The 27,070-nt window shown below is 46.3% G+C and overlaps 1 protein-coding gene across 1 annotated transcript; it reads left to right on the top strand.

Moving 5' to 3' along the window:
* Nucleotides 1–1,935: 1,935 nt before the first annotated feature.
* LOC141182638 (uncharacterized) lies at nucleotides 1,936–26,219 on the top strand. The gene is made up of 6 exons (XM_073660801.1): nucleotides 1,936–2,146; nucleotides 2,276–2,455; nucleotides 2,539–2,662; nucleotides 2,746–2,843; nucleotides 3,030–3,120; nucleotides 23,767–26,219. Exons 1-6 carry the CDS (start codon nucleotides 2,069–2,071, stop codon nucleotides 25,389–25,391), a joined length of 2,196 nt encoding a protein of 731 aa, XP_073516902.1. The 5' UTR covers nucleotides 1,936–2,068; the 3' UTR covers nucleotides 25,392–26,219.
* The last annotated feature ends 851 nt before the right edge of the window (nucleotides 26,220–27,070 follow it).

A 27,070-nucleotide genomic window follows, 5' to 3' on the forward strand; every position in this document is an offset into this window, starting at 1 on the left:
GGCTTCCGTTGGGCCACTCTGCCATAAAGGCCCGACTGGTGGAGGGCTGCAGTGATAGTTAACTTTGTGGACCTTTCTCCACTTCTCTTCTTTACCTCTCTCACCAAGGCTCTTCTCCCACAATTGCTCAGTTTGGCTGGACGGCCAGGTCTAGGAAGACTTCTGGTGGTCCCAAACTTCTTCCATTTACGGATTATGGAGGTCATTGTACTCTTGGGAACCTTGAGTAAAGCAGAAATTCTTTTGTAACCTTGGCCAGATCTGTGCCTTGCCACAATTCTGTCTCTGAGCTCCTTGTGAAGTTCCTTTGAGCTCATGATTCTCATTTGGTCTGACATGCACTGTGAGCTGTGAGGTCTTATATTGACAGGTGTGTGCTTTTCCGAATAAAGTCCTATCAGTTTAATTAATCATAGCTGGACTCCAATGAAGGAGCAGAACCATCTCAAGAAGGATCAGAAGGAAATGGACAGCATGTGACTTAAATATGAGTGTCTGAGCAAAGGTTCTGAATACTTATGACCATGTGATATTTCAGTTTTTCTTTAATAAATTTACAAAAATTTCTACATTTCTGGGTTTTTTTCAATCAAGATGGCGTGCAGAGTGTACTTTAATGAGAAAAAAAATGAACTTTTTAGAATTTACCAAATGGCTGCAATGAAACAGAGTGAAAAAAGTAAAGGGGTCTGAATACTTTCCATACCCACTGTATATATACAGTGGGGAAAAAAAGTATTTAGTCAGCCACCAATTGTGCAAGTTCTCCCACTTAAAAAGATGAGAGAGGCCTGTAATTGACTTCATAGGTAGACCTCAACTATGAGAGACAAAATGAGAAAACAAATCCTGAAAATCACATTGTCTGATTTGGAAAGAAATTACCCCAAATCAGACAATGACCCCAAACACACCTCCAGGCTGTGTAAGGGCTATTTGACCAAGAGGGAGAGTGATGGGGTGCTACGCCAGATGACCTGGCCTCCACAGTCAACAGAGCTGAACCCAATCGAGATGGTTTGGGGTGAACTGGACCGCAGAGTAAAAGCAAAGGGGCCAACAAGTGCTAAGCATCTCTGGGAACTCCTTCAAGATTGTTGGAAGACCATTTCCGGTGACTACCTCTTGAAGCTCATCAAAAGAATGCCAAGAGTGTGCAAAGCAATCATCAAAGCAAAAGGTGGCTACTTTGAAGAAGCAAGAATATAAGACATATTTTCAGTTGTTTCACACTTTTTTGTTAAGTATATAATTCCACATGTGTTAATTCATAGTTTTGATGCCTTGAGTGTGAATGTACAATTTTCAAAGTCATGAAAATACAGAAAAATCATTAAATGAGAAGGTGTGTCCAAACGTTTGGTCTGTACTGTATATCAGACCTGAATCTGATTGAACACATCTGGGACATCATGTCTCGCTCCATCCACCAAGGTCAAGTTGCACCACAGACTGTCCAGAAGTTGGCGGATGCTTTAGTCCAGGTCTGAGAGGAGATCCCACAGGAGACCATCCACAACCTCATCAGGAGCATGCCCAGGCGTTGTAGGGATTTCATACAGGCACGTGGAGGCCACACACAATACTGAGCCTCATTTTGACTTGTTTTAAGGACATTACATCAAAGTTGGATCAGCCTGTAGTGTGTTTTTCCTCTTTAATTTTGGTGGTGACTCCAAATCCAGGCCTCCATTGTGTAATAAATTTGATTTCCATTGATGATTTTTGTGTGATTTTGCTGTCAGCACATTCAACTTTGTACAGAACAAAGTATTCAATAAAAATATTTCATTCATTCAGATCTAGGATGTGTTATTTGAGTGTTCCCTTTATTTTTTTTGAACAGTGTATATAGGTTTTATTACTAGATGTAAAGAAGAAAACTAAATACTGTAAAATAATAAATCTCCTCATGTTTTCCCTGATTATCTCCAGTACTTGTATTATTACACAGGATTTTTATGATGTTACATAGGTTCATTGTCTTCTCGTTCAGGTCTCTACAATATCGGATCCTCTCAGTGAAGATCTTCTATATAAGAGAATTTTCCTTATTGACCCATCAAAGATGAAAATGGACAGAGACAAGATGGCAGAGAGGATATTAAATCTCACCCTAGAGATCCTCTTCCGGCTTACTGGAGAGGTGAGAGATTCTGATGACGTCACATTACATCATTCTTATCTATGGGAATAGCAGATGGACAGAACTGGAGAGGTGAGGACTCTGGAAATGTCTGGAGGGAGATTTATTAATGTGTCTCTCCATAACCAGGATTACACAGTAGTGAAGAAGACCTCTAGTGAGCGCTGTCAGGACCCTGTGTCTGAGGGATGGGGAAGACCCCTGAGCTCAATCACAGGGCCTCCACCTCACCCCATGATGCATGAGAACATCAATCGCCAGAAGATCCTAGAACTCACCTACAAGATGATTGAGCTGCTGACTGGAGAGGTGACACTGCTGGGAATGCTGGGACATTATACAGTAACACTATGAAGGGATCGGGGGAATGACTGTATCATTGTATGTGTCAGGTTCCTATAAGGTGTCAGGATGTCGCTGTCTATTTCTCCATGGAGGAGTGGGAATATTTAGAAGGACACAAAGATCTGTACAAGGACGCCATGATGGAGGTTCCCCAACCCCTCACATCACCAGGTAATAGACAGGACTAAATACACACGGCCTATAATTATCTGGATGTAAAGAATGAATTCAGTCCCTGTATGTGTTTCCTCCAGATCTATCCAGTAAGAGGACAACACCAGAGAGATGTCCCCATCCTCTTCTTCCACAGGACTGTAAACAAGAAGATCCCAATGTTCCTCAGGATCATCAGGTAGATGGAGAGAAGGTGTCATGAGATCTCCCCTATGATGTGTAGGTCTTGTGTTCAGTCTTGTTTTATCCACCAGTATTATATGTTTTATACTTGTGTAATGAGAACGGTAGAGATGACAGGATTAGAGCTGATCATAGATGTGACTTCTCTAACTGTCTGTGACTTTTACAAAATTTGTTTCAGGGTGAAGATCTGACCCATATTAATACTACAGAGACATATGTGAGGGGTGATGAGTGGTGTAAAGAGATGATTTCTACAGATAACCTCCCAGGTGAGTAGTAACTAGTGTTGAGCGAGCACTAAAATGCTCGGGTGCTCGAAGCTCAGGCAGAGCTCACCGTGATACTCGGGTGCTCAACCTGAGCAACGAGCCGAATGTTAGTCTATGGGAGACCCGAGCATTTTTGCGGCGGCACCCGCGGCAGTCTGTAGAAAACCTAAAAAGTGCCCAAAACGATAGTGACAGTGCTCAAATGACATGGGGACAGCATGGGGATCGCCCCAGGAAGCATTTCTGACCCCCAGGTCAGTGGTGTCAACAACGTGGTCAGAGGTATTAAGCCACTTTTACGGGCTCACAATAAAACGTTCAAAAACGAAACTGAAACGGTTTTCCTGTGAAATATGTTAAGGAACTTCCTTTCCAGGGTAAAGACTTGTGTATAAGGTAAAATAAATAACCAAAACCAAAAATATTCCTCCACACCTTGGGCTATGTTCACAAGTAGCATTTTTTATGCATTTTTGCACTTTTGTATTGCTTTCAACCATGACAAATGCATTCACCGGGAAATGTCATTTTAACATTTTACAACCTTATCTGGCCATGTGCTGTGTGACACATGCATACAGTGCTGAAAAGACATGGGAACAGCATGGGGAAGACCCCTGGAGGCATCTCTGACACCCAGGTCACTGCCTAAAAGTGTGCCCATCAGAAGTGATCCTTGCCGCATCAGAAGATGCAGACTTGCAACTATCCCCGTGCAAGTCCTTGTCCCAGGGTAGTGTTCCATTGTACCTCCCCCATTCCTTGCAATGCAAGCACAAGTATGCAGCCTGCCACCCACCCAGCCCCAGGCTGCAATACCATACTGCTTGCTTGCTTGCACTTCAAATTGGGCCTTTTAGGCATGTGGAGGTGGAATCTGGCCACCACGTCACGGCTGCGTCGGCGGCCTGGTATCCATACTCAGTCCCCAGCCGCCCTGCGGCCGGGTGTCCACGCTTGGTCCCCAGCCGCCAGGGGGTGGCCGGGCGTCCATACTCTGTCCCCAGCTGCCCCGCAGCCGTATGTGTCCATACTCGGTCCCCAGCCGCCCCGCAGCCGGGTGTCCATACTCGGTCCCCCGCCGCCCCGCGGCCGGGTGCCCACACACGGTCCCCCACCCCCTGGGGGCGGCCGTGTGTCCATAAACGGTCCCCAGCCACCCCTATTTGTCCTGGTGCTCCTTATACACAAGCGCGCATGCCAAAACATTACCTGTGCCCTCCAAAGTGCATTTAGTGGGAAGGACAGCCTAACCCCAAACACGTGGACAAGTGAATGTGGCCAGGGATGGTCCAACTCACTGAAGCCTTCACACTGGGTTAATATTGTGGAAGCCAGGACACAGTTGGACACTGGGATGCAACACGTCCTCCAGATATAGAGGATTGCGGGTCCTGGGTCAATCAGGCTTCAACACAAAGTTCAGAAGGTAGACAGCAGCAGTGGTCGGCCTCCTACGCCACGAGTAAATCATTCATGATCATGAGGCCATCCATCTCCTTAGCTTTCTGTTCCTTGGAATGCAAGCGCATGTATGTAGTAGCGGCTAGGCCTGAGGTGGTCAGCATTTTGGTGCATATCCTACCTCCTCCGAGGATTGCTGGATGTTTTCCTGCTACTATCCCAATTCTATGACTCCCATTAAAACAAAGCTTCAGGTGATGAATGATGGATGAGGTGGTGGCAAAGGAGAAAGAGCAGGAGGAACAGGGACCATTCACATCAATATCAGGCCAGTCAACCACACATGTCTTATAGGATATGTTTCTGTACAAAAAGGAGCGGTTCGGCTACACAGTTATAGCCCATACAGTGAGTGCAATGCCTACCAAATATTTTGAGACACTCCAATGCCCCTTGGAAGTAACATGGAGGTTAGAGGGCTTTAACTAAACCGTTTCTTCCATTTATAGCAACTGGGTCTCCTGTACACTGTTGGCCTAAGCAGTGAATGGAAGGATTTCCAAAAATTATGAGGAACTTCAATGCCCCTTGAAACAGACGTGGATTACAGCGTACTAAAAACCTTCTACCCATTATTGGGGAGTGGGTCTCCCTTAGTTTTCGCCTATGCATTGAAAAGCAAAAGCTGACTAAAATTAGGAGGAAATGCAATGCCCGTTGGAAGAGTCGTGGAGATTAGAGGTAATTAAAAACAACATTTCAATGCCTCTTGGAAGAGCTGTGGAGTTCAGAGTGGTTTAACAAGACGGTTTTAATGCCCTTTCAAGAGCTATGGAGTTCAGAGTGGTTTAACAAGACGGTTTTAATGCCCCTTGGGAGAGTGGTGGAGGTCGCAGAGGAATAAAAAGACAATATCAATGCCCCTTGGAAGAGCTGTGGAGATCACAGTAGCTTAACAAGATGCTTTTAATTCCCCTCGGAAGAGACGTGGAGGTCGCAGTAGCTTAACAGGACGGTTTTAATGCCCCTTGGAAAAGTGGTGGAGGTCGCAGTAGCTTAACAGTACGGTTTTAATGCCCCTTGGAAGAGTGGTGGACGTCGCAGTGGAATAAAAAGACAACATCAATGCCCCTTGGAAGAGACGTGGATGTCACAGTAGCTTAACAAGACGGTTTTAATGCCCCTTACAAGTGCCATGCAGTACAGCATATGAAAAATATTACCATTATTGGGTAGTGGGTCTCCCATAGTCTTTGCCTATGCCTTCCAAGCAAAAGCTGCCAAAAATTAGGACGGAGGAACTTGCAATGCCCCCTTACAAGAGCCATGCAGTACAGCATATTAAAAACATTATTCCCATTATTGGGGAGTGGGTCTCCCATAGTTTTTGCCTATGCCTTCCAAGCAAAAGCTGCCAAAAATTAGGACGGAGGAACTTTCAATGCTGGCAAACAAGAGCCATGCAGTACAGCATATTAAAAACATTCCCATTATTGGGGAGTGGGTCTCCCATAGTCTTTGCCTATGCCTTCCAAGCAAAAGCTGCCAAAAATTAGGACGGAGGAACTTGCAATGCTGGCAAACAAGAGCCATGCAGTACAGCATATGAAAAAGATTATTCCCATTATTGGGGAGTGGGTCTCCCATAGTCTTTGCCTATGCCTTCCAAGCAAAAGCTGACAAAAATTAGGACGGATGAACTTGCAATGCTGGCAACACGCACCACGGTCACTCTGGTGGTACAGTGGTGGTGGAGGCTGAGGATAAGGAGAAGATCAAAAAACAGCCGAAATGAGGAAGCATATACCCATGTGTGGGTGTGAAGCGGTGCATGGGAATACACCTCCCGAAATAACACAGTGGATTTGACTTTGTTACTCTGCTGTCATTTGGTGGTGATGAGAAGTCTGGCCCAATCCAGCCCTTGTTCATTTTGATAAGGGTCAGCTTTTCAGCATTGTTAGTTGACAGGCAAGTGCACTTATCAGTTATAATTCCCCCAGCGGCACTTAAAACACTCTCCTATAACACGCTAGCGGCAGGGCAGGCCAGGACCTCCAAGGCATACAGAGCGAGTTCATTCCAAGTGTCCAGCTTGGATACCCAATAATTAAAAGGCACAGAGGAATCACGGAGGATGCTGGTGCGGTCGGCAAGGTACTCCCTCACCATCTTTTGAAACTTTCCACTCCTTGTCAGAGTCCCCCTGCGCCTCAGGGCCTGTAAGCTGGACAGGTCTCAGAAAACTGTTCCAGAACGTTGACAGTGTTCCCCTGCCTCTGCTGGATTGGAGTTGCGTCTCTCTCGCCTGTACACCTTGGTTGGGCAACGAACTGTGACCTCTGCCGCTAGCGTGTTCAGATGGGAATTTTTTTTAATAGTTCTGCAGCAAGGGCCTTCTGGTACTGCCCCATTTTTGTAGACCTCTCCACCTCAGGAATAAGAGAGTGAAAGTTCTCCTTGTAGTGGGGGTCTACAAGTGTCACCAACCTGTAATGACTGTCACCCAACATTTTGACAACGCGAGGGTCACGGTTAAGGCAGCGTAACATAAAGTCAGCCATGCGTGCCAGACTGCTAACAGGCAAGACTCCCGTGTCCTCACCAAGATGACGACTGACCATGCTCTCCTCCTCCTCCCCCCTGTCCTCAGGCCACCCACCCTGAACCGACGGTATGACAGTTGGCTCCTGTTCTTCCTCCTCTTCCTCCTCCTCCTCCTCTCCCTCATTGTCCCCCAATGCACGTTGGGATGAGATGAGGCTGGGCTGTGTGTAATCGACGGCTACGGCTTCTTGATCCATCTCATCATACTCTGGCTGCAATGCCTCCTCTTTAATTCTCTGCAGAGAGCGTTGCAAAAGACAGACAAGTGGGATGCTGACGCTAATGATGGTGTCATCCCCACTTACCATCTTGGTGGACTCCTCAAAGTTTGTCAGGATGGTACATATGTCAGACATCCAGGTCCACTCCTGAGGTCTTATGTGTGGAGTCTGACCTGAAAATCGAAGGCCTTGTTGTGGCTGGTACTCCACAACTGCTCTGTTGTGCTCACAAATCCTTTGCAACATGTGGAGGATGGAGTTCCAACGTGTGGGGACATCACACACCAAACGCTGCTGCAACACAGGGAAGCTGTAGCCAACTTCCGAAAATGAGCTGACAGGAGGCGTACTTTGACGAGCAGATCTGGCAACTAGGGGTACGATTTAAGAAACCGCTGAACCACGAGGTTAAGCACATGAGCCAGGCATGGTACGTGTGTGATCTCGCCTCTCCTCAGAGCCGCCACCAGGTTACGGCCATTGTCACACACGACCATGCCTGGATGTAGGTTCAGCGGTCTCAGCCACAGATCTGCCTGCTCTTTCACAGCTGTCCAGAACTCACAAGCAGTGTGAGGTTTATCACTTAAGCTTATGAGTTTCAGCACAGCCTGTTGCCGCTTGGCAGAGGCAGTACTGCAGTGCTTCCAGCTTGTAACTGATGTGGTTATATCTTAGATGGAGGCTGAACATGAGGAGGAGGATGATACGCAGGAGATGTACACTGTGGTGGCAACTCTGACTGACATTGGGCCCACAATCCTCGGTGTGGGGAGGATGTGTTCCGTCCCAAGGTCCAACTGGGTCCCGGCTTCCACTATGTTTACCCAGTGTGCCGTCAGGGAGATGTACCATCCCTGGCCGCAAGCACTTGTCCACGTGTCCGTTGTCAGGTGGACTCTCCCAGTAACTCCGTTGTTGAGGGCACGGCAGATGTTTTGGGACATGTGCTTGTGTAGTGCGGGGATGGCACACCGGGCAAAATAGTGTCGGCTGGGGATCGAGTACCGAGGGACGGCCACCGCCATAAGGTTGCGGAAGGATTCCGTCTCTACCAGCCTAAAAGGCAGCATTTACAGTGCAAGCAGTCGTGAAATGTGTGAATTTAGGACCATGGCCTGTGGGGCGTTGGCTGCGAATTTGTTCTTTCGTTCAAAGGTTTGGGATATGGACAATTGAACGCTGCGGTGGGATGTGGACGTTGATGCTGTTTCTTGCGAAACTAACATAACAAGTGAAGACTGAAAGGAGGGGGCATCTTTGCATGCAGTATGGACAGGGGATTGCCTTGCACGCACAACAGGGGGTTCTCTTACACGCACAACAGCGGAAAAAGCAGTGGTGACACCCGCTGACACTGGTCGTGGACCCTGGGGGTGCTTTGCTGACATGTGCCTGATCATGCTGGTGGTGGTCAGGCTGGTACTTTTGTTACCCCTGCTGATGCTGGCATGGCAGGTGGTACAAATGGCCTTTTTGGGGTTATCAGCAGAGTCTTTAAAAAACTTCCAGACTGTGGAAGACCTACCGGTTGTACTGGCAACGTCCCTCGTGTTGGTGTTACGGGGAACGGTTGCCCGCCTTCTGTGTGTGGCCACCACACTGCTTCTTCCTGCCTATTGGGGTACTCTGCCTCCCTCCCCCTTGTGCTGCTGGCCTCGCTCTGCGTGTCCTCCTGCCACGTTGGGTCAGTTACTACATCATCCACCACCTCCTCCTCTTCCACTTGCGCACCACGATTCTCCTCCTCCCTTCGTGGCAATTGTGTCTCGTCATCGTCCACCTCTTGTGACAAATTGCCAGCGTCGCCTTTCTGTGGCCGTGGCTGTTCAAATATTTGGGCATCGCTACATGAGATCTCCAGAACACTGGATTTTGGCTGTTGGAGCTGAAAAGAGGACATCGGTAAACCAGGGGAGGGGTCCTGAGGAGATAATTTGCATATTCCCACTGCATTTTGGGGTAAGTGAAGAGTCTCCGCGAGCTCAAAGAACACTGTATTTTGGCTGTTGGAGCTGAAAAGTGGACATCGGTAAAGCTTTGAAGCTTTTTTTTTAAGCTTTTTTCACTGTTTTCAGAACATTAACAATAAGAACATGGAAGAGTCCAGGAGCCATTTGGTGAGCTGCATATCCTGCTACATGTTCACAGACTTGCCAGTGGAAAAGCCAGACTTCACATGCCAGAAATGCAAGCTTGTGTCCCTGTTGGAGGAAAAGTTGCGAAATCTAGAAGAGAGGTTAACTACCTTGAAAATCATTAAGGAAGGTGAAGAGTTCTTATACAGAGCAGAATTATCTCTTCATGATTCAGAAAGAGAAGAAATTCGAACTGCACCTGACGAAACAGAGGAATGGAAGCATGTGACCCACAGAAGCAGGAGGATCGAGAGGCAGTCAGCACCCATACTGCTCAGGAACCAGTACCAGGCTCTCACACAGGAGAACCATGAAGAAATACAGCAAGATAAGACTTTGCCAGCAATGAATAACCTTGTAAGCCCTCAGAATCCTCCTGGATGGAGAAAGAAGAATGTTGTGAAGAAAAAACGGAGAGTGGTGGTCATGGGGGATTCCCTGCTAAGAGGAACAGAGGCCGCTATCTGCAGACCAGACATAACCTCAAGAGAAATGTGCTGTCTTCCAGGAGCAAAAATTAAAGATGTGTCTGACAGGATATCAAGACTCTTCAGACCTACAGATCACTACCCATTCCTGCTAATACATGTGGGGACAAATGACACCGCAAGAAAGGACCTGGAAACCATCTGCAGTGACTTTGAAGACTTAGGCAAGAAAGTGAAAGAATTGGGAGCGCAGGTGGTCTTCTCATCCATCCTCCCAGTGGATGGCCATGGAACAATGAGGTGGAATAAGATTCTACAGGTGAACAACTGGCTACGTCGATGGTGCCGTCAACAAGGATTTGGATTTCTGGATCACGGAATGAATTACCTATACGATGGACTACTTGCTAGAGATGGGGTGCACCTTACGAAGACTGGAAAACATGTATTTGGAAGTCGCCTTGCTACACTCATCAGAAGAGCTTTAAACTAGAACAATGTGGGAAGGGAAGCAAAAGGCCAGAAAAAGCCATACAGCTGACAAATACTATTGAGATCTCTGCTACTGGAAGTGGAAAAGAAGAACAAAGACAAAAAAATCTAAATAATAAAAATATGGGAGGAAGAGAAACCAATCACAAACTAAAATGTTTTTATACAAATGCACAAAGCATGGGCAACAAACAAGGAGAATTGGAACTACTAATGCAGGAAAAGGAATATGATGTCATTGGAATCACTGAAACTTGGTGGGACGATACACATGATTGGAATAAAAGGCTAAAAGGATACAACTTATTTGCAAGAAACAGACTTGATAAACGAGGAGGAGGTGTTGCATTGTATATTAGAAAAGCGTATATCTGCACAGAGATTGAAGCTTCAGAGACTGGGAGTTCTGTGGAAACTGTTTGGGTAAGAATACAAGGAGAGAACAACGGAAAGGACACCATTGTAGGCATTTACTACAGGCCACCTGGGCAAGCTGAAGATATGGATGAGCTCTTTATGTATCAAATGACCAAGTTCTCCAAAAAATATGACGTAGTGGTCATGGGAGATTTCAACTATCCAGACATTTGTTGGGAATCTCTCTCAAGTAAAACTAACAGGTCAAGCAAATTCTTATCCTCTCTTGCTGACAACTTTATCTTCCAAAAGGTAGGGGAGAAAACAAGGGGATCTGCTACTTTGGATCTAATCCTTATAAACAGGGAGGAAATGGTTGAGGAGGTAAAGGTGGCTGGGACCCTAGGAGGCAGCGATCATGCTATTATAGAATTTTGGATAACTAGAGGAGGAAGACATGTGAAGACTCAAACTTCAAGGTTAGATTTTAGAAAGGCAGATTTTAAGAGACTCAGAAAGAGAATAGGAGGGATCCAATGGCTGGATGTCCTTAAGGACAAAAATGTCCAGGAAGGATGGGAAATTTTTAAAAATGAGATTCTCAAAGCACAATCGTTAACAATCCCGAAAAGTAGGAAGAATGGGAAGCATTTAAGGAAACCAGGATGGATGAACACAGAACTTAAACACATGCTAAAAAGAAAGAAAGAAATGTTTATTAAATGGAAAGAGGGAGGCATATCTAAAGAAGATTATAATGCAGTCTGCAGATCCTGCAGGGCACGTATCAGGTTAGCTAAAGCTGACAATGAATTAAGGCTTGCAAGAGATGTCAAAAGCAATAAAAAAGGATTTTGGGGGTATGTCAAAAGAAAAGTCAAAGATGCTATAGGATTTTTACAGGATGAAAATGGAGAAATGGTAAGAGAGGATGTTGAGAAGGCCGAACTTTTTAATTCCTATTTTGCATCTGTTTTCTCTCAGAAAGAAAATGTAACATCAACTGATCTTCACTGTCCTTTTAAAGGAATAGAGGAATCCAAGTTATCAGTAAACAGAAAGATTGTGAGGGAATTTTTAGCTAACATAAATGAGTTCAAGTCTCCAGGTCCAGATGAATTACACCCCAGAGTACTGAAGGAGATTGTAGAAGAAATTTTAGAACCACTCTCCATAATCTTTGAAAGTTCTTGGAGAACAGGAGAAGTCCCAGAAGACTGGAGAAGAGCAAATGTTGTTCCTATCTTCAAAAAGGGGAAGAAGGTGGACCCAGGGAACTATAGGCCGGTGAGTCTGACTTCTATACCAGGAAAGATCTTTGAACAAATTATTAAACAACATGTATGTAAGTACATGGATAAGAATGAAGTGATTAACCAGAGTCAGCATGGGTTTGTAACTAACAAGTCATGTCAGACTAACTTAATTTCCTTCTATGACAGAATCACTGACTGGGTGGATCAGGGAAATGCTGTAGATATAGTATATCTTGACTTCAGCAAAGCATTTGACAAAGTATCTCACATCATCCTTATTGAAAAAATGACCAAGTATGCAATGGACCAGGCAACTGTTAGGTGGATTCATAACTGGCTTAGTGATCGGACTCAAAGGGTGGTTGTAAATGGCTTCACATCCAGCTGGATGAATGTCTCAAGTGGGGTACCACAGGGCTCCGTCCTGGGACCTGTATTGTTCAACATCTTTATCAATGATTTAGATGAAGGAATTGAGGGTAAACTGATTAAATTTGCTGATGACACAAAGCTAGGAGGGATAGCTAATACTAGAGAAGAGAGAGAGAGGATTCAAAAAGACCTAAATAAACTGGAGCAGTGGGCAGCAACCAACAGAATGGTTTTTAACAGGGAAAAATGCAAAGTACTACATCTGGGCAATAAAAATGAAAAAAGCATATACAGAATGGGAGGAATAGAGCTAAGCAACAGTACATGTGAAAAAGACTTAGGTATACTAATAGATCATAGACTGAACATGAGTCAACAGTGTGATGCAGCAGCAAAAAAGGCAAATACAATTCTGGGATGTATTAACAGAAGCATACAGTCTAGATCACGTGAAGTCATTATCGGTCTTTACTCCTCTTTGGTCAGACCTCATCTGGAATACTGTGTACAGTTTTGGGCACCACATTTTAAAAAAGACATAGACAAACTGGAGCAAGTTCAGAGAAGAGCGACCAGAATGGTGACTGGTCTGCAAACCATGTCCTATGAGGAACGGTTGCAGGATTTGGGAATGTTTAGCTTGCAAAAAAGAAGACTGAGAGGAGACTTAATAGCTGTCTACAAATATGTCAAGGGCTGTCACATTGTAGAAGGATCATCTTTATTCTCATTTGCACAAGGAAAGACTAGAAGCAATGGGATGAAACTAAATGGGAGGAGACACAGATTAGATATTAGAAAAAACTTTTTGACAGTTAGGGTGATTAATGAGTGGAACAGGCTGCCACGAGAGGTGGTGAGTTCCCCTTCAATGGACGTCTTCAAACAGAGGCTGGACAGACATCTGTCTGAGATGATCTAGTGAATCCTGCTTTGAGCAGGGGGTTGGACCAGATGACCCAGGAGGTCCCTTCCAACTCTACCATTCTATGATTCTATGATTCTTCCACCACTTGAAGCGGAGCAGGCGAGGGGCACAAATATGGAAATGGACCAGTGAACAGCTCTTCAGAGTGTCCAACTGTGGGATCAGTTGCTGTCTGATGACACTCGGCATGGTGGGAGGAAGGAGCACCAGGGTGAGGAGGAGTATGCGGTCAAGACTCACTAAAACTTGACCGTATGGAAGACAGACCGGAGGTGGTGGTGCCCAAGTAACTGGAAGTATTATCTGCTATCCAATTAATAACCTGTTCACACTCATCAGTTCACAATACTGGTGTTGTGTGCTTCCCTGGTAATTCGGTCAAGAAGTGGGAGCGAGAAGATGTGGCTGTTGGTTGTGGCACATTTTCATCTTGGTCATGGCCCAGTCCTCTACACGCACCATCACCAGAACGTCCAGTTCCACGTCCCTTGCTACGCGCCTTGCCCATTGTAAATGAAGTAAAATAGCTTACACTCGCACTATCAATGGAAATAGGGTAATAAAAAGGAGAATAGAACCATGGAAGAGGAAAACCACAGTTCTATTTCTCTGGCCTACACCAGAATGTTTTAAACAGATATATTTGTGTCTGAACAGTCAGCAAGACACTATTACTGTTTTTTTTACGGAAAAAAGGCAAAAAGCAGGATAATACAGAGATTTGAACCGTGAAACTGCAAAACCACAGTTATAGTTATCTGGCCTACACCAGAATCTTTTAAACAGATATATTTGTGTCTGAACACTCACAGACACACTCTTTTTTTGGGGGGGGGGGACACCAAAAGGTTAATAAGACGGGTATTTGTACAGTCTGACGGAGGGAAAAAAAAAAAGAGGATTTAGATGAAAAAAAAAGGATTTTTCCTGGCCCCCGAGACCTGGGACTAAGTCTAGCAATTTGAGCAGCAGGAGCACACAGGACTGTAATGCAGTGTTTGTTGGTATAACCACTGCGTCTCCTATACAGCCTGCCTGCCTGATATCTGGGATGGATATTAGTCCTGAGAAGGACTGTTTGTTTGATTTGGCAGGCTTTAGAGACCCTACACTACCTATTTCGCACTATAATTCTCTCCCTAGCTCAGCAGCACTTTCCCTACACTGTCTGATCCCGGGCGACTGTGTCCAAGATGGCGGCACCCGGTTTTAAATACTCGAGGTGACGCTGTGCGGCCAGCCAATCAATTTAATGCCCACAACCAACATGGCAGCGGCATTACAGTGACTGGCTGGCAATCCCTGCATGTTCATTGGCTCTGTAAAGAGCGCCAAACATGTAGGGCGGAGACCCGAGCTCCTGCCCGAGTAACCCGGAAATGCTCAGTGCTCGCCGAACATCCCGAGTAGCGAGATGCTCGGGCGAGTACCGAGCAGTGTCGAGCATGCTCGCTCAACACTAGTAGTAACCACTAAATGCAGAGAAGTCACAGATTCTTCTCAGTCACTGGCTGTGGCCGCTTTATCGGTGGTGTAGTCCAGCCGTATCACTATCGTATGATCACCATTTTGCCTCTAGACTACAACTTTCTCCTCCACCCAAAACTGTTCAAATGATTTTGGCCATTGAAAGCCCTTTTCTATAGAACTTATAACCTGGAGGATCTACCTACCAACTGAAATCAGAAGACGCTGACCCTTACCTCCTCAGATCTGTAAACTACAAAGCCAAATGACAGCGTATGAAGAATGTGCTGACAAGTTAGAAAATCACTTGAAGAAAATATGATGAACCTATAAGAGAAAGTGGAGGGTAATGATGGTGTTGGCTTCCTAGATCCCTGATATCTTATTGGATGAATCTACCTTCTCTCCCTTCTGTGCTGCTGAATGTCCTCATATGGTCCCTACAAGACCAGGTCCAGTCTTAATGACCAAACTTCACTTTTATGATCGTCAACATTAAATGTGCAGTGAGGGCCAAGTGTGAATTTCTGTACAATAACACCAGAGTTTCCCTTTATCCTGACTTTTCAATTTCTTTTAAAACCGACTAACTTCAAACAGGATTGTGATAAACTATACAGAAAACATTACACCTGTGCCATGATATACAGGTGCTTCTCAATAAATTAGAATATCATCAAAAAGTTAATTTATTTCAGTTCTTCAAAAAAGTGAAACTCATATAGTATATCTAGTCATTACAAACAGAGTGATCTATTTCAAGTGTTTATTTCTGTTAATGTTGATGATTATGGCTTCTAGCCAATGAAAACACGAAAGTCATTATCTCAGTAAATTAGAATACTTTATAACATCAGCTTGAAAAATGTTTTTAAAATCCGAAATGTTGGCCTACCGAAATGTATGTTTAGTAAATGCCCTCAATACTTGGTCGGGCTCCTTGTGCATCAATTACTGCAATGTGGCATGGAGGCGATCAGCCTGTGGCACTGCTGAGGTGTTATGGAAGCCCAGGTGGCTTTGATAACAGCCTTCAGCTCGTCTGCATTATTGGGTCTGGTGTCTCTCATCTTCCTCTTGACAATACCCCATAGATTCTCTATGGGGTTAAGGTCAGGCGAGTTGCTGGACATTGATACTGTTGTTTTTAAACCAGGTATTGGTACTTTTGGCAGTGTGGACAGGTGACAAGTCCTGCTGCAGAATGAAATTTCCATCTCCAAAAAACTTGTCGGCAGAAGGAAGCATGAAGTGCTCTAAAATTTCATGGTAGACGGCTGCGCTGACTTTGGTCTTGATAAAACATAGTGGACCTACACCACCAGATGACATGGCTCCCCAAACCATCACGGATTGTGGAAACTTCACACTAGATCTTCAGCAGCTTGGATTGTGGCCTCTCCACTCTTCCTCCAGACTCTAGGACCTTGCTTTCCAAATGAAATGCAAAATTTACTTTCACCTGAAAACAACAGCTTGGACCACTGAGCAACAGTCCAGGTCTTTTTCTCCTTGGCCCAGGTAAGACGCTTCTGGCGTTGTCTGTTGGTCATGAGTGGCTTGACACAAGGAATGCGACACTTGTAACACATGTCCTGGATACGTCTGTGTGTGGTGGCTCTTGAAGCAATGACTCGAGCAGCAGTCCACTCCTTGTGAATCTCCCCCAAATTTTTGAATGGCCTTTTCTTAACAATCCTTTCAAGGCAGCAGTTATCCCGGTTGCTTGTGCACCTTTTTCTACCACACTTTTTCCTTCCACTCAACTTTCCATTAATATGCTTGGATACAGCACTCTGTGAACAGCCAGCTTCTGTAGCAATGACCTTTTGTGGCTTTCCCTCCTTGTGGAGTGTGTAAGTGACTGCCTTCTAGACATCTGTCAAGTCAGCAGTCTTCCCCATGATTGTGGAGCCTACTGAAACAGACTAAGGGACCTTTTTAAACGCATAGGAAGCCTTTGCAGGTGTTTTTTGTTAATTATTCTAATTTACTGAGATAATGACGTTTGTGTTTTCATTGGCTGTAAGCCATAATCATCAACATTAACAGAAATAAACACTTGAAATAGATCACTCTGTTTGTAATGACTCTATATAATATATGAGTTTCACTTTTTGTATTGAAGAACTGAAATAAATTAACTTTTTGATGATATTCTAATTTATTGAGAAGCACTTATATCTCTAAGCTATGCGAGGCTGATAGCTGTAATATACTGTAATATTTACACCTGCAGGAGATGTGTTGGTATGACTCGAGCCCTGGTATGTTGGATTCACTTCACGTCATAAATTACATTATGTTTTCAATCCTAAGGAATTCAGATTACTGCACAATCTCTCCTGAAATGGGGGGCGCTAATACTTTCTCCACTCTTCTGGTCAGGTTATTGTAGCTCCAATGGTCCACCATAAATAAGTGTAAGTTAATGTTGGAGTTCTCCCCTCATACATATGTTCTTGTTGTGGATGTAACATTTTTTATGTCTTTTTTTTCCAGGTTCATTCTGTATGATAGTTTGATTGTGGTGGGATCGGCCGGCCTCACTTATGTGAATCTGTAACTCCCTGGTAGTCTTTAAAAAAGGTCTCCATTACGTCTTCCCAATGCCCGAGGTCTAAATTTAAGACACCTCAGCTCTGCACTATTATAAAAAGTTCATTTAAAATGTCTAATATTTCTTCTTGAAACTCATCTGATCTGAAAATATTGTCCCTTATGATAGTTTAGATTGCCAAGAACCACCGAGCCCCATACTCTAATTACTCCAGAGAGGTTTCACCACTATTTACTCATTTTTTTACTAAAGAAGCCTGTTCAGCTTGATTTCTTCAGTTCTTCAGTAGATGTGTTATGGTCTATAGTCACAGTTTTGCCCATCACCCCTTTAACTTCTTTAAAGGGAATCTGTCACCCCCTGGGCGATTTGAGACCTCTAATATGGGCATACAGGTTATAGAAAAGTAAATCTATACATACCTGTATGGTCCATAGTAGAGGTCTGCTTGCAGTGAAATTGAGTTTTATAAAATCTGTCTTCACATGCTTGGCGTCCCCCGGACACCAAGAAATCCCCGCCTATCTCTTTAGTTAGCCCAGAAATCCCCACCTATCTGCTTATTTAGCATGTCCCCCCCCCTCCCCTGCACGTCACAGGGACCTGTGACGTGCGCTCTTGTCACTCACTTCCTGCACATGCGCGTTGCGACGCTCACATCAGGAGCGCTTTGTTTCCTCCCGGCCCGTTTGTCTCTGCACTGTTCCGCAGTGTTCTGGTGCACCGGGGAGGCTGCATTGGGGAGCCTGCGCACCAGAACACTGCGGAGCAGTGGAGAGACAAACGGGCCGGGAGGAAACAAAGCTCTCCTGATGTGAGCGTCGCATTGCGCATGTGTAGCACCCTGAGGACTCGGCTGCTACAGGGGTATTGCACCTCACTCCAGAGGTGTGGTATTCCACTCCCGGGTAAGGATGGAGTGTGGGACTGAGCTCAGTAGGCTGCATGCACTACATACATCCCATTTCCGGGGGACAGAATTACGGTACTCCCACCAAGTATATGTGCAGGTACGACAGCGTCTGTCCCTGGCTGGAGTGGGAGGGGGGTGGAACATCCCAGTAGTGTAGGGGCAGATAGGGGGAGTACTCTGGGTAAAGCTAGGAGCTCATTGGGTGCTAGTCACCTGGGCTCACACATAGAGGGAGTATATAAGGTGGGCACCATCTTAGGACAGGGTCAGTCAGTCTGAGGAGGAGCAGAGCAGAGGAGCTCAGCCAGGAGGGCTGACAGGGAGCTGTGGCTCCGGCTGGGCCCAGCTCCAGAGCCAAGCCTGCAGAGGAGAGAGGAGAAAGAAAGGCCCAGAGTGGAAGACCAGAGGGAACCCTAAGAACCCAGAATCAGACCAAAAAGGGTGAAGGGTTGGCGGACACGGGTACCGGAACCCGAACTGGTGGAGGCCACTTATCCTCAGCCAGGAACCGGAGGTCGTGGTCAAGATTTGCCACGACCCTCACCAAATCCACCAGAAAGGCACACCAAGCATAGGGTCAGGGAACCCAGAGGAGGTTTGACCACTAAGAGACCCGAGGGAGCCGGCCAAAGGTGGATCCCTGGTGGGAATGGCCAGAGACAGAGAGGGAGAAGGGAGCTCAGGACCACGCTCCAGAACTGCCTGGGGGTTAGCCGAGTCCAGGACCTGGTGGACGCAGCACGGCTCGGGTGGTCACTCAAGGCCAGAGTGACTGAGAGAACACTTGTGAGTAAAACCCCTGAAACTGCATCTCCTGACTCTGACACTTCTTACTGCACCGTCACAACCCCCCTCATCTTCACCTGCTGCCCTGAGGCCATACCCCTCCCGTTGGGGGTTATACCACCACGCTGCACATCCTTATACACCTGGCCTCAGTGGACTGTTCTGCAGCGGCGGCTTCAAAGCCGCACTCAACGGGTGGCGTAGTCGATCAAGTTAACATCTACTGCCATAGACTGCCACTTAGTTTGACACCCTGGGCACGGACCGGGTCACCGCCACAAGGACTACTACCCCTACCCAGATCCGGCTCCGGGTTTCCCCTGAACATGGCCCAGGGGGCGCGTCAACTTTGGCGTAGTCGGCAGGATAACGTGCCCGCAACCACCGGGTACTGCGTGCCTGAAGAAAAGTTTATCTGTACCGTAAAAAGAAGTCTCCCGCCAATTCCGGAGGGTCCCCGCCATCGGACGCCATCACGGGTCGTTTCCCGCCGGTTGCCCGTCATCTGCAGCTTTTTCCCGCCATCCACAGAGTTTCCCGCCACTGGGAGATGATTCCCGCCATCTGGGAAGATTTCCCGCCCTGGCAGAGCGGACGCCATTATGGGCGTGCCAGAGGGTGGCAAGAGGCCACCTCCCATCGTGGGCCAGGACCAAGAATGGCGCCAAAAACGAAGACCGCCCCCACCAGCAGAGACTGCAATGATTGAGATGTCCATCAGCGTGGGGGGTCTGCCCCTGGAACTGACAATCACCAAGTTGCCCCAGGACCGCCCTCAATGGGGGCGGATACAGAACAAAACAGAGAAGATGGGTGCAGCCTGGAGGAGTCTGGAGGAGCCGTACCCGGAGATGGAGGGAGAGGCAGGCAGCACCGACCCTGTGGTCAGGAGCCTGATGCAAGCCACCACTCCACAAGACCTGGTGGAGATCCTGGCACAGCTCCCCCGAGACCGGGAGCGTGCACAGACCGCGCTGGAGGGCCTCGCATGGAGGATGGCCCAGGTGCAGCGAGAAACGCTGACGGAATGGAGCAGGGAGATGGCCCAGCAGGCTGGAACCCGCCAGCGAAGCACACCACCCGCAACGAGGAGCACGCCTGCCCCTGAAGAGGATGCAGAAGGGACGGAGGCCGGAGACGACGCCGCAGAGGGAGCTGAAGAGACGGAGGCAAGTAAAGGGGACGTCACTACCCCAAGCCCAGCCACCGTAAGCCTACCCCCGCTCCCCGTCGCAGAGCCCGAAATCCCACTGATCGTGCCCGTTGCAGCACCGCTACCGCTCCAGACTAGGCCTCAAGCAGGAGCCGCGGCCACGCCTCTTGTGACGTCACGCGCCTCAACCCTGAGCGCGGCCAAGCAGGAGACGCCACCGGCCTGGTCGCAAAGTCAAGTACACCCGGGCGCCGCCGTCTTCACGGTGCCCTTCACCTTCAGGGTGCCCCAGGCCTGGTCGCAAGGCCTGGTGAACCCGGGCGCCGCTACCACCACCGCGCCCTCAACCCACAAAGTCCTACCCCTGGGTGAAGACTTGTTCGCCCAACATACTTGCCCGGATGGGCAGCCCTTTGAGTGGCCACCGGAGTACTACCATCCCCGACTCCGGAAAGAAAGACCCCTGGATGAGCCCCTGATCCCGGCTCCGGCGCCCGCCAAGATCACCCCACTCTCGCTGGAGGAAGCGCAGTTTGCGTGGGACCCCACTGGAGGAGACCTCATCGGGTTCACTCAAGAGGACCCGGACGGGTCTGAAGGATACAGGGAGGAAGCATCAGGAGGACGCCGTTATTAGAGTATGGTAAAAAAAGAACTGTATATAGTTACCCGTCGGGGTATGAGAACTGTTATAAGTACTGCTGCTAGTTAAAATATAGTCCCCGTTGGGACCAGCGAACTGTTACCCGTGTGTCCCTATCCCTTACCAGGCTGAGGACTGTGAGCAGCCATCCCTTATCCCCACTGGCCGAGGACTGAGAGCGGCCACCTCCCCTTGTATATAGTTGCGCTTTCTAAGGCGCCCCCTACTGGTTTTATAGGAAAACTGTTTTTTTTTCTTAAACTGACTGTTGCACTTTTACCTGGTCACAAGCGCACAGTGGCCAGTAACTCAAAGAACATTATTATGAAAGAGTTTTATATGAAAGAAAAAGTTTATCTTGTTTAAATCTGATAATGTTTAATGTTTTATATGGTTATGGATGTTTTGAAAAAAAAAAAAAATTGTATGTTTTTGGATATTTTATTCTTTTACAGCCCGAGGACGTGCTGTGATTTACCAGGGGGGAATGTAGCACCCTGAGGACTCGGCTGCTACAGGGGTATTGCACCTCACTCCAGAGGTGTGGTATTCCACTCCCGGGTAAGGATGGAGTGTGGGACTGAGCTCAGTAGGCTGCATGCACTACATACATCCCATTTCCGGGGGACAGAATTACGGTACTCCCACCAAGTATATGTGCAGGTACGACAGCGTCTGTCCCTGGCTGGAGTGGGAGGGGGGTGGAACATCCCAGTAGTGTAGGGGCAGATAGGGGGAGTACTCTGGGTAAAGCTAGGAGCTCATTGGGTGCTAGTCACCTGGGCTCACACATAGAGGGAGTATATAAGGTGGGCACCATCTTAGGACAGGGTCAGTCAGTCTGAGGAGGAGCAGAGCAGAGGAGCTCAGCCAGGAGGGCTGACAGGGAGCTGTGGCTCCGGCTGGGCCCAGCTCCAGAGCCAAGCCTGCAGAGGAGAGAGGAGAAAGAAAGGCCCAGAGTGGAAGACCAGAGGGAACCCTAAGAACCCAGAATCAGACCAAAAAGGGTGAAGGGTTGGCGGACACGGGTACCGGAACCCGAACTGGTGGAGGCCACTTATCCTCAGCCAGGAACCGGAGGTCGTGGTCAAGATTTGCCACGACCCTCACCAAATCCACCAGAAAGGCACACCAAGCATAGGGTCAGGGAACCCAGAGGAGGTTTGACCACTAAGAGACCCGAGGGAGCCGGCCAAAGGTGGATCCCTGGTGGGAATGGCCAGAGACAGAGAGGGAGAAGGGAGCTCAGGACCACGCTCCAGAACTGCCTGGGGGTTAGCCGAGTCCAGGACCTGGTGGACGCAGCACGGCTCGGGTGGTCACTCAAGGCCAGAGTGACTGAGAGAACACTTGTGAGTAAAACCCCTGAAACTGCATCTCCTGACTCTGACTCTTCTTACTGCACCGTCACAACCCCCCTCATCTTCACCTGCTGCCCTGAGGCCATACCCCTCCCGTTGGGGGTTATACCACCACGCTGCACATCCTTATACACCTGGCCTCAGTGGACTGTTCTGCAGCGGCGGCTTCAAAGCCGCACTCAACGGGTGGCGTAGTCGATCAAGTTAACATCTACTGCCATAGACTGCCACTTAGTTTGACACCCTGGGCACGGACCGGGTCACCGCCACAAGGACTACTACCCCTACCCAGATCCGGCTCCGGGTTTCCCCTGAACATGGCCCAGGGGGCGCGTCACATGCGCGGGAAATGAGTTAGACCAGTGCACGTCACAGGTCCCTGTGACGTGCAGGGGAGGTGGGGAACATGCTAAATAAGCAGATAGGCGGGGACTTCTTGATATCCGGGGGACGCCAAGCATGTGATAACGGATTTTATAAAACTCCATTTCACTGCAAGCAGACCTCTACTATGGGCCATACAGGCATGTATAGATCTACTTTTCTATAACCTGTATGCCCATATTATAGGTCCGAAATCTCCCAGGGGGTAGTAGATTCTCTTTAACCCCTCTACATGGATCTGGACTTACACAGAGACCCCTAGCTTGGGCCACTGTGTTACCTGCTGTTCTGTTGTGTCAGATGGGAAGAATAGTCAGGTATTCGAGTCAGAACCAGGAGGGCAGAGAAAATACAAAATCAGAAGAAACGAGTAGTCCGTAAACGGGCCGGGGTCACAATAAGAAACAAATAGACAAACCGGGAGCTGAGCACAGAGGTCTGAACCAGAGGAGAACAAGGCTGTAACTGGCAGCTTCCGGCAATATGCTTCCAGCTTTAGTAGGGTGTGGTGCTTTCCAGTTCTCTGAAGGAGGGAGCTGATTACTCCAGCTGGACAGCACACACACCCATACTGCCAGACTGGATGATACTACTGGTCCCAGCAACCCTAATCTTAATGGCTGGACAGAGCCTGCGCCGCAAGAGCTTCTGGTTCCGATGTCTCCTCCATCACCAGTGCACCTTCAGAATGAATAAGGCTCGTGGTGACAGAATTAGACGTTGCAGGATCAGATCTCAGAGAAAATGGGACACACCATTTGTAGAAACCTTGATATGACAAAATGAAAGAAAACCATAGCTGTAGAAATCCCCATAAAGTTACTCCATTTTGGAAATTATAACCTTCAGGGAATTAATCTATAGGAGTAGGGACTATCTTGACTCCACAGGCACTTTCCGGAAATTAGCACGCAGTGGATGTTGGAGAGTGAAAATTGCAAACATGCCCTTTTATTACCCAACGCACAGTGCCCAGATTAATTAAGTGGTTTCTTCTCACTATAGTAATGCTAAATGTGGTTTGGGCACAGTCTTTTAGACTGTGAACTGTCATTCACTTGGTGAATAATTGTTTTTTTTTTACGTAACTTGCCATTTTTACAGACACTAAGTAAAAATGTTAAAAAATGTAAGAATATTTTATTCAAAAATAATACTTAATTTTATTCTTTGCAGATGACTGTACCAGGAGATCAGAAGGACAACTGACATCTTCAATTTTTAAATCACATGAGGTTGAGATCCCACAGGATACAATTGAAGTGAATGCCATTACTCCAGATATACCATCATCCTTTCACAGCAAAGATCTGTCATCTAATCCTTTGAAACAGGTTCCGTCTTCTGATACATTAGCGACTACTAAGGAAAATCAAAGTTACAAAATAAGCATTAAAAAACAAATTGCTCCTAAAGCAAAGAAGACATTTTCACGTTCAGAATATAGAAATACTCTTCTTAAACAAGAAAAAATTCACAAATCAGATCTTGTGAGGCACCAGAGAACTCACACAGGGGAGAAGCCTTTTTCCTGTTCAGAATGTGGGAATGGTTTTAACTACAAATCAGAGCTTGTTATACATCAGAGAACCCACACAGGGGAAAAGCCTTTTTCATGTTTGGAATGTGGGAAATGTTTTAACCAAAAATCAGCTTTAGTTATGCACCAGAGAACCCACACAGGAGAGAAGCCTTTTTCATGTTCGGAATGTGGGAAATGTTTTAACTATAAATCAGTTTTGATTAATCACCAGAGAACTCACACAGGGGAGAAGCCTTTTTCCTGTTCAGAATGTGGGAAATGTTTTAACCAAAAATCAGCTTTAGTTATGCACCAGAGAACCCACACAGGGGAGAAGCCTTTTTCTTGTTCAGAATGTGGGAATGGTTTTAGCTACAAATCAGAGCTTGTTATACATCAGAGAACCCACACAGGGGAGAAGCCTTTTTCATGTTCGGAATGTGGGAAATGTTTTAACCATAAATCAGTATTGATTAGTCACCAGAGAACTCACACAGGGGAGAAGCCTTTTTCCTGTTCAGAATGTGGGAAATGTTTTAACCAAAAATCAGCTTTAGTTATGCACCAGAGAACCCACACAGGGGAGAAGCCTTTTTTCTGTTCAGAATGTGGTAATGGTTTTAACTACAAATCAGAGCTTGTTATACATCAGAGAACCCACACAGGGGAGAATCCTTTTTCTTGTTCAGAATGTGGGAAAGGTTTTAACTACAAATCAGAGCTTGTTAAACATCAGAGAACCCACACAGGGGAGAAGCCTTTTTCTTGTTCAGAATGTGGAAAATGTTTTAACCTAAAATCAGGTTTGGTTATTCACCAGAGAACCCACACAGGGGAGAAGCCTTTTTCCTGTTCAGAATGTGGAAAATGTTTTAAACAGGAATCGGTGCTTTATACACATCAGAGAATTCACACAGGGGAGAAGCCTTTTTCCTGTTCAGAATGTGAAAAATGTTTTAACCAGAAAGCGGGGCTTTATACACATCAGAGAACCCACACAGGGGAGAAGCCTTTTTCCTGTTCAGAATGTGGGAAATGTTTTAACCGGAAAGCGCATCTTGATAGCCACCAAAGAACCCACACAGGAGAGAAGCCGTTTTCCTGTTCAGAATGTGGAAAATGTTTTAAACAGGAATCGGCGCTTTATAGTCATCAGAGAGCCCACACAGGGGAGAAGCCTTTTTCCTGTTCAGAATGTGGGAAATGTTTTGTGAAGAAATTATCTCTTTTGAGTCACCAAAGAAGTCACACAGAGGAGAAGCCTTTTTCATGTTCTTAATGTGGGAAATGTTTTACACGGAAGCCACATCAGAGAAGCCACAGAGGGGAAAAGCCTTTTCATGTTCAGAATTTTGGAAATGTTTTAACCGAAAATTGTATCTTCTTAAAGGGGTTACTAAGAAAAAAAAAAATAATAATAATTCAGCTCAACCATTGAGGAATCCAAAGCTCAGGAAAACAGCAGTGCAGCAGGAATACGAATCGAGAGCAGAAAAAAATCCAGCTTCAATGACTAAAGACCTTACTGTCTGAAACGTGTCTGCTAGAAAATATTTCCCCCTCTAGAGTAGTAACATCCATGCTGTTATCTCAGGTTTTTTATATTTACTTAATAAAGCAATGTTTTTAGAGGATCATTGAAGCTGGATTTTTTTCTGCTCTCGATTCTTAAAGGGGTTGTCCTCTACTTGGACAATGCTTTGTCATTCCTCATGTTTGGCCTCTTAAATGTGACGCCAGCGCTGATGGGGCTCAGGGCTCACATGGCGTAACAACCCGACCTGAGCCCCGGGAACACAAGTGCTGACACCGATGGAACGGCACAAGTATTGGAGGTTTGTATAATTCTTATAATCATGTTTTGAAATAAGTATATCATTTATCCATTATGTATATATTCAGTGTGTTCATTAATAGAGATGTGAATCCTTCGTTATAGAAATATAGGTTTATCAAAAGATCATAACAGGTCTACTTTTCAGTCATGCTCTTTGCGGTCAGAAGCATCTAACATTCTGAGATACAGTGGTGTAAAACAAAGTGTTTGACCCGTCCTGATTTCTTATTCTTTTGCATATTTGTCACACCTAAATGTTTCAGATCATCAGATGTAAATATTAGACAAAGATAACACAAGTAAACACAAAATGCAGTTTTTAAATTAAGGTATTTTATTATTAAGGGAAAAAGAAATCCAAAGCTCCAGGGCCCTGTGTGAAAAAATCCTATTCCTCCCCCACCCCACACACACACCCACACACCCCACTTAAAACATAAATTAACTGTGGTTTATCACATCTTTGGGATTCTGAGTTAAATTTCCCTAGCCACACTCAGGCCTGATTGCTCCCATACCTGTTCTCAATCAAGAAAATACTTTAATAGGAATTGCTTGACGAAGTGAGGTAGACCAAAAGATCCTCAAAAGCTACACATCATGCCGCAATCCAAATAAATTCAAGAACAAATGAGAAAAAAAGTAATTGAGATCGATCAATCTGGAAAAGGTTATAAAGCCATTTCTAAAGCTTTAGTACTCCACAGTGAGAGCCATTATCCACAAATGGCAAAAGCATGGAATAGTGGTCAACCTTCCCAGTTGTGGCCGGCCGACCTAAATTACCCAAAGAACGCAGCGGCGACTCATCCAAGAGGTCACAAAAGACTCCGCAAGAACATCCAAAGAACTGCAGGCCTCGCTTACCTCAGTTAAGGTCAGTGTTCAAGACTCCACCATAAGAAAGAGACTGGGCAAAAATAACCTGCATGGCATAGTTCCAAGACTAAAACCATTGCTAAGCAATAAGAACATGAATGCTCTTCTCAGTTTTGTCAGAAAACATCTTGATGATCCCCCAAGACTTTTGGGAGAATACACTGTGGACTGACGGGACAAAAGTTTAACTTTTTGAAAGGTGAATGTGCCATTACATCTGGCGTGGAAGTAACACAGCATTT

Source organism: Phyllobates terribilis, unplaced genomic scaffold, assembly GCF_046119375.1.
Source record: "Phyllobates terribilis strain yellow unplaced genomic scaffold, ASM4611937v1 Scaffold_35__1_contigs__length_13245226, whole genome shotgun sequence".
Classification (NCBI taxonomy): Eukaryota; Metazoa; Chordata; class Amphibia; order Anura; family Dendrobatidae; genus Phyllobates; species Phyllobates terribilis.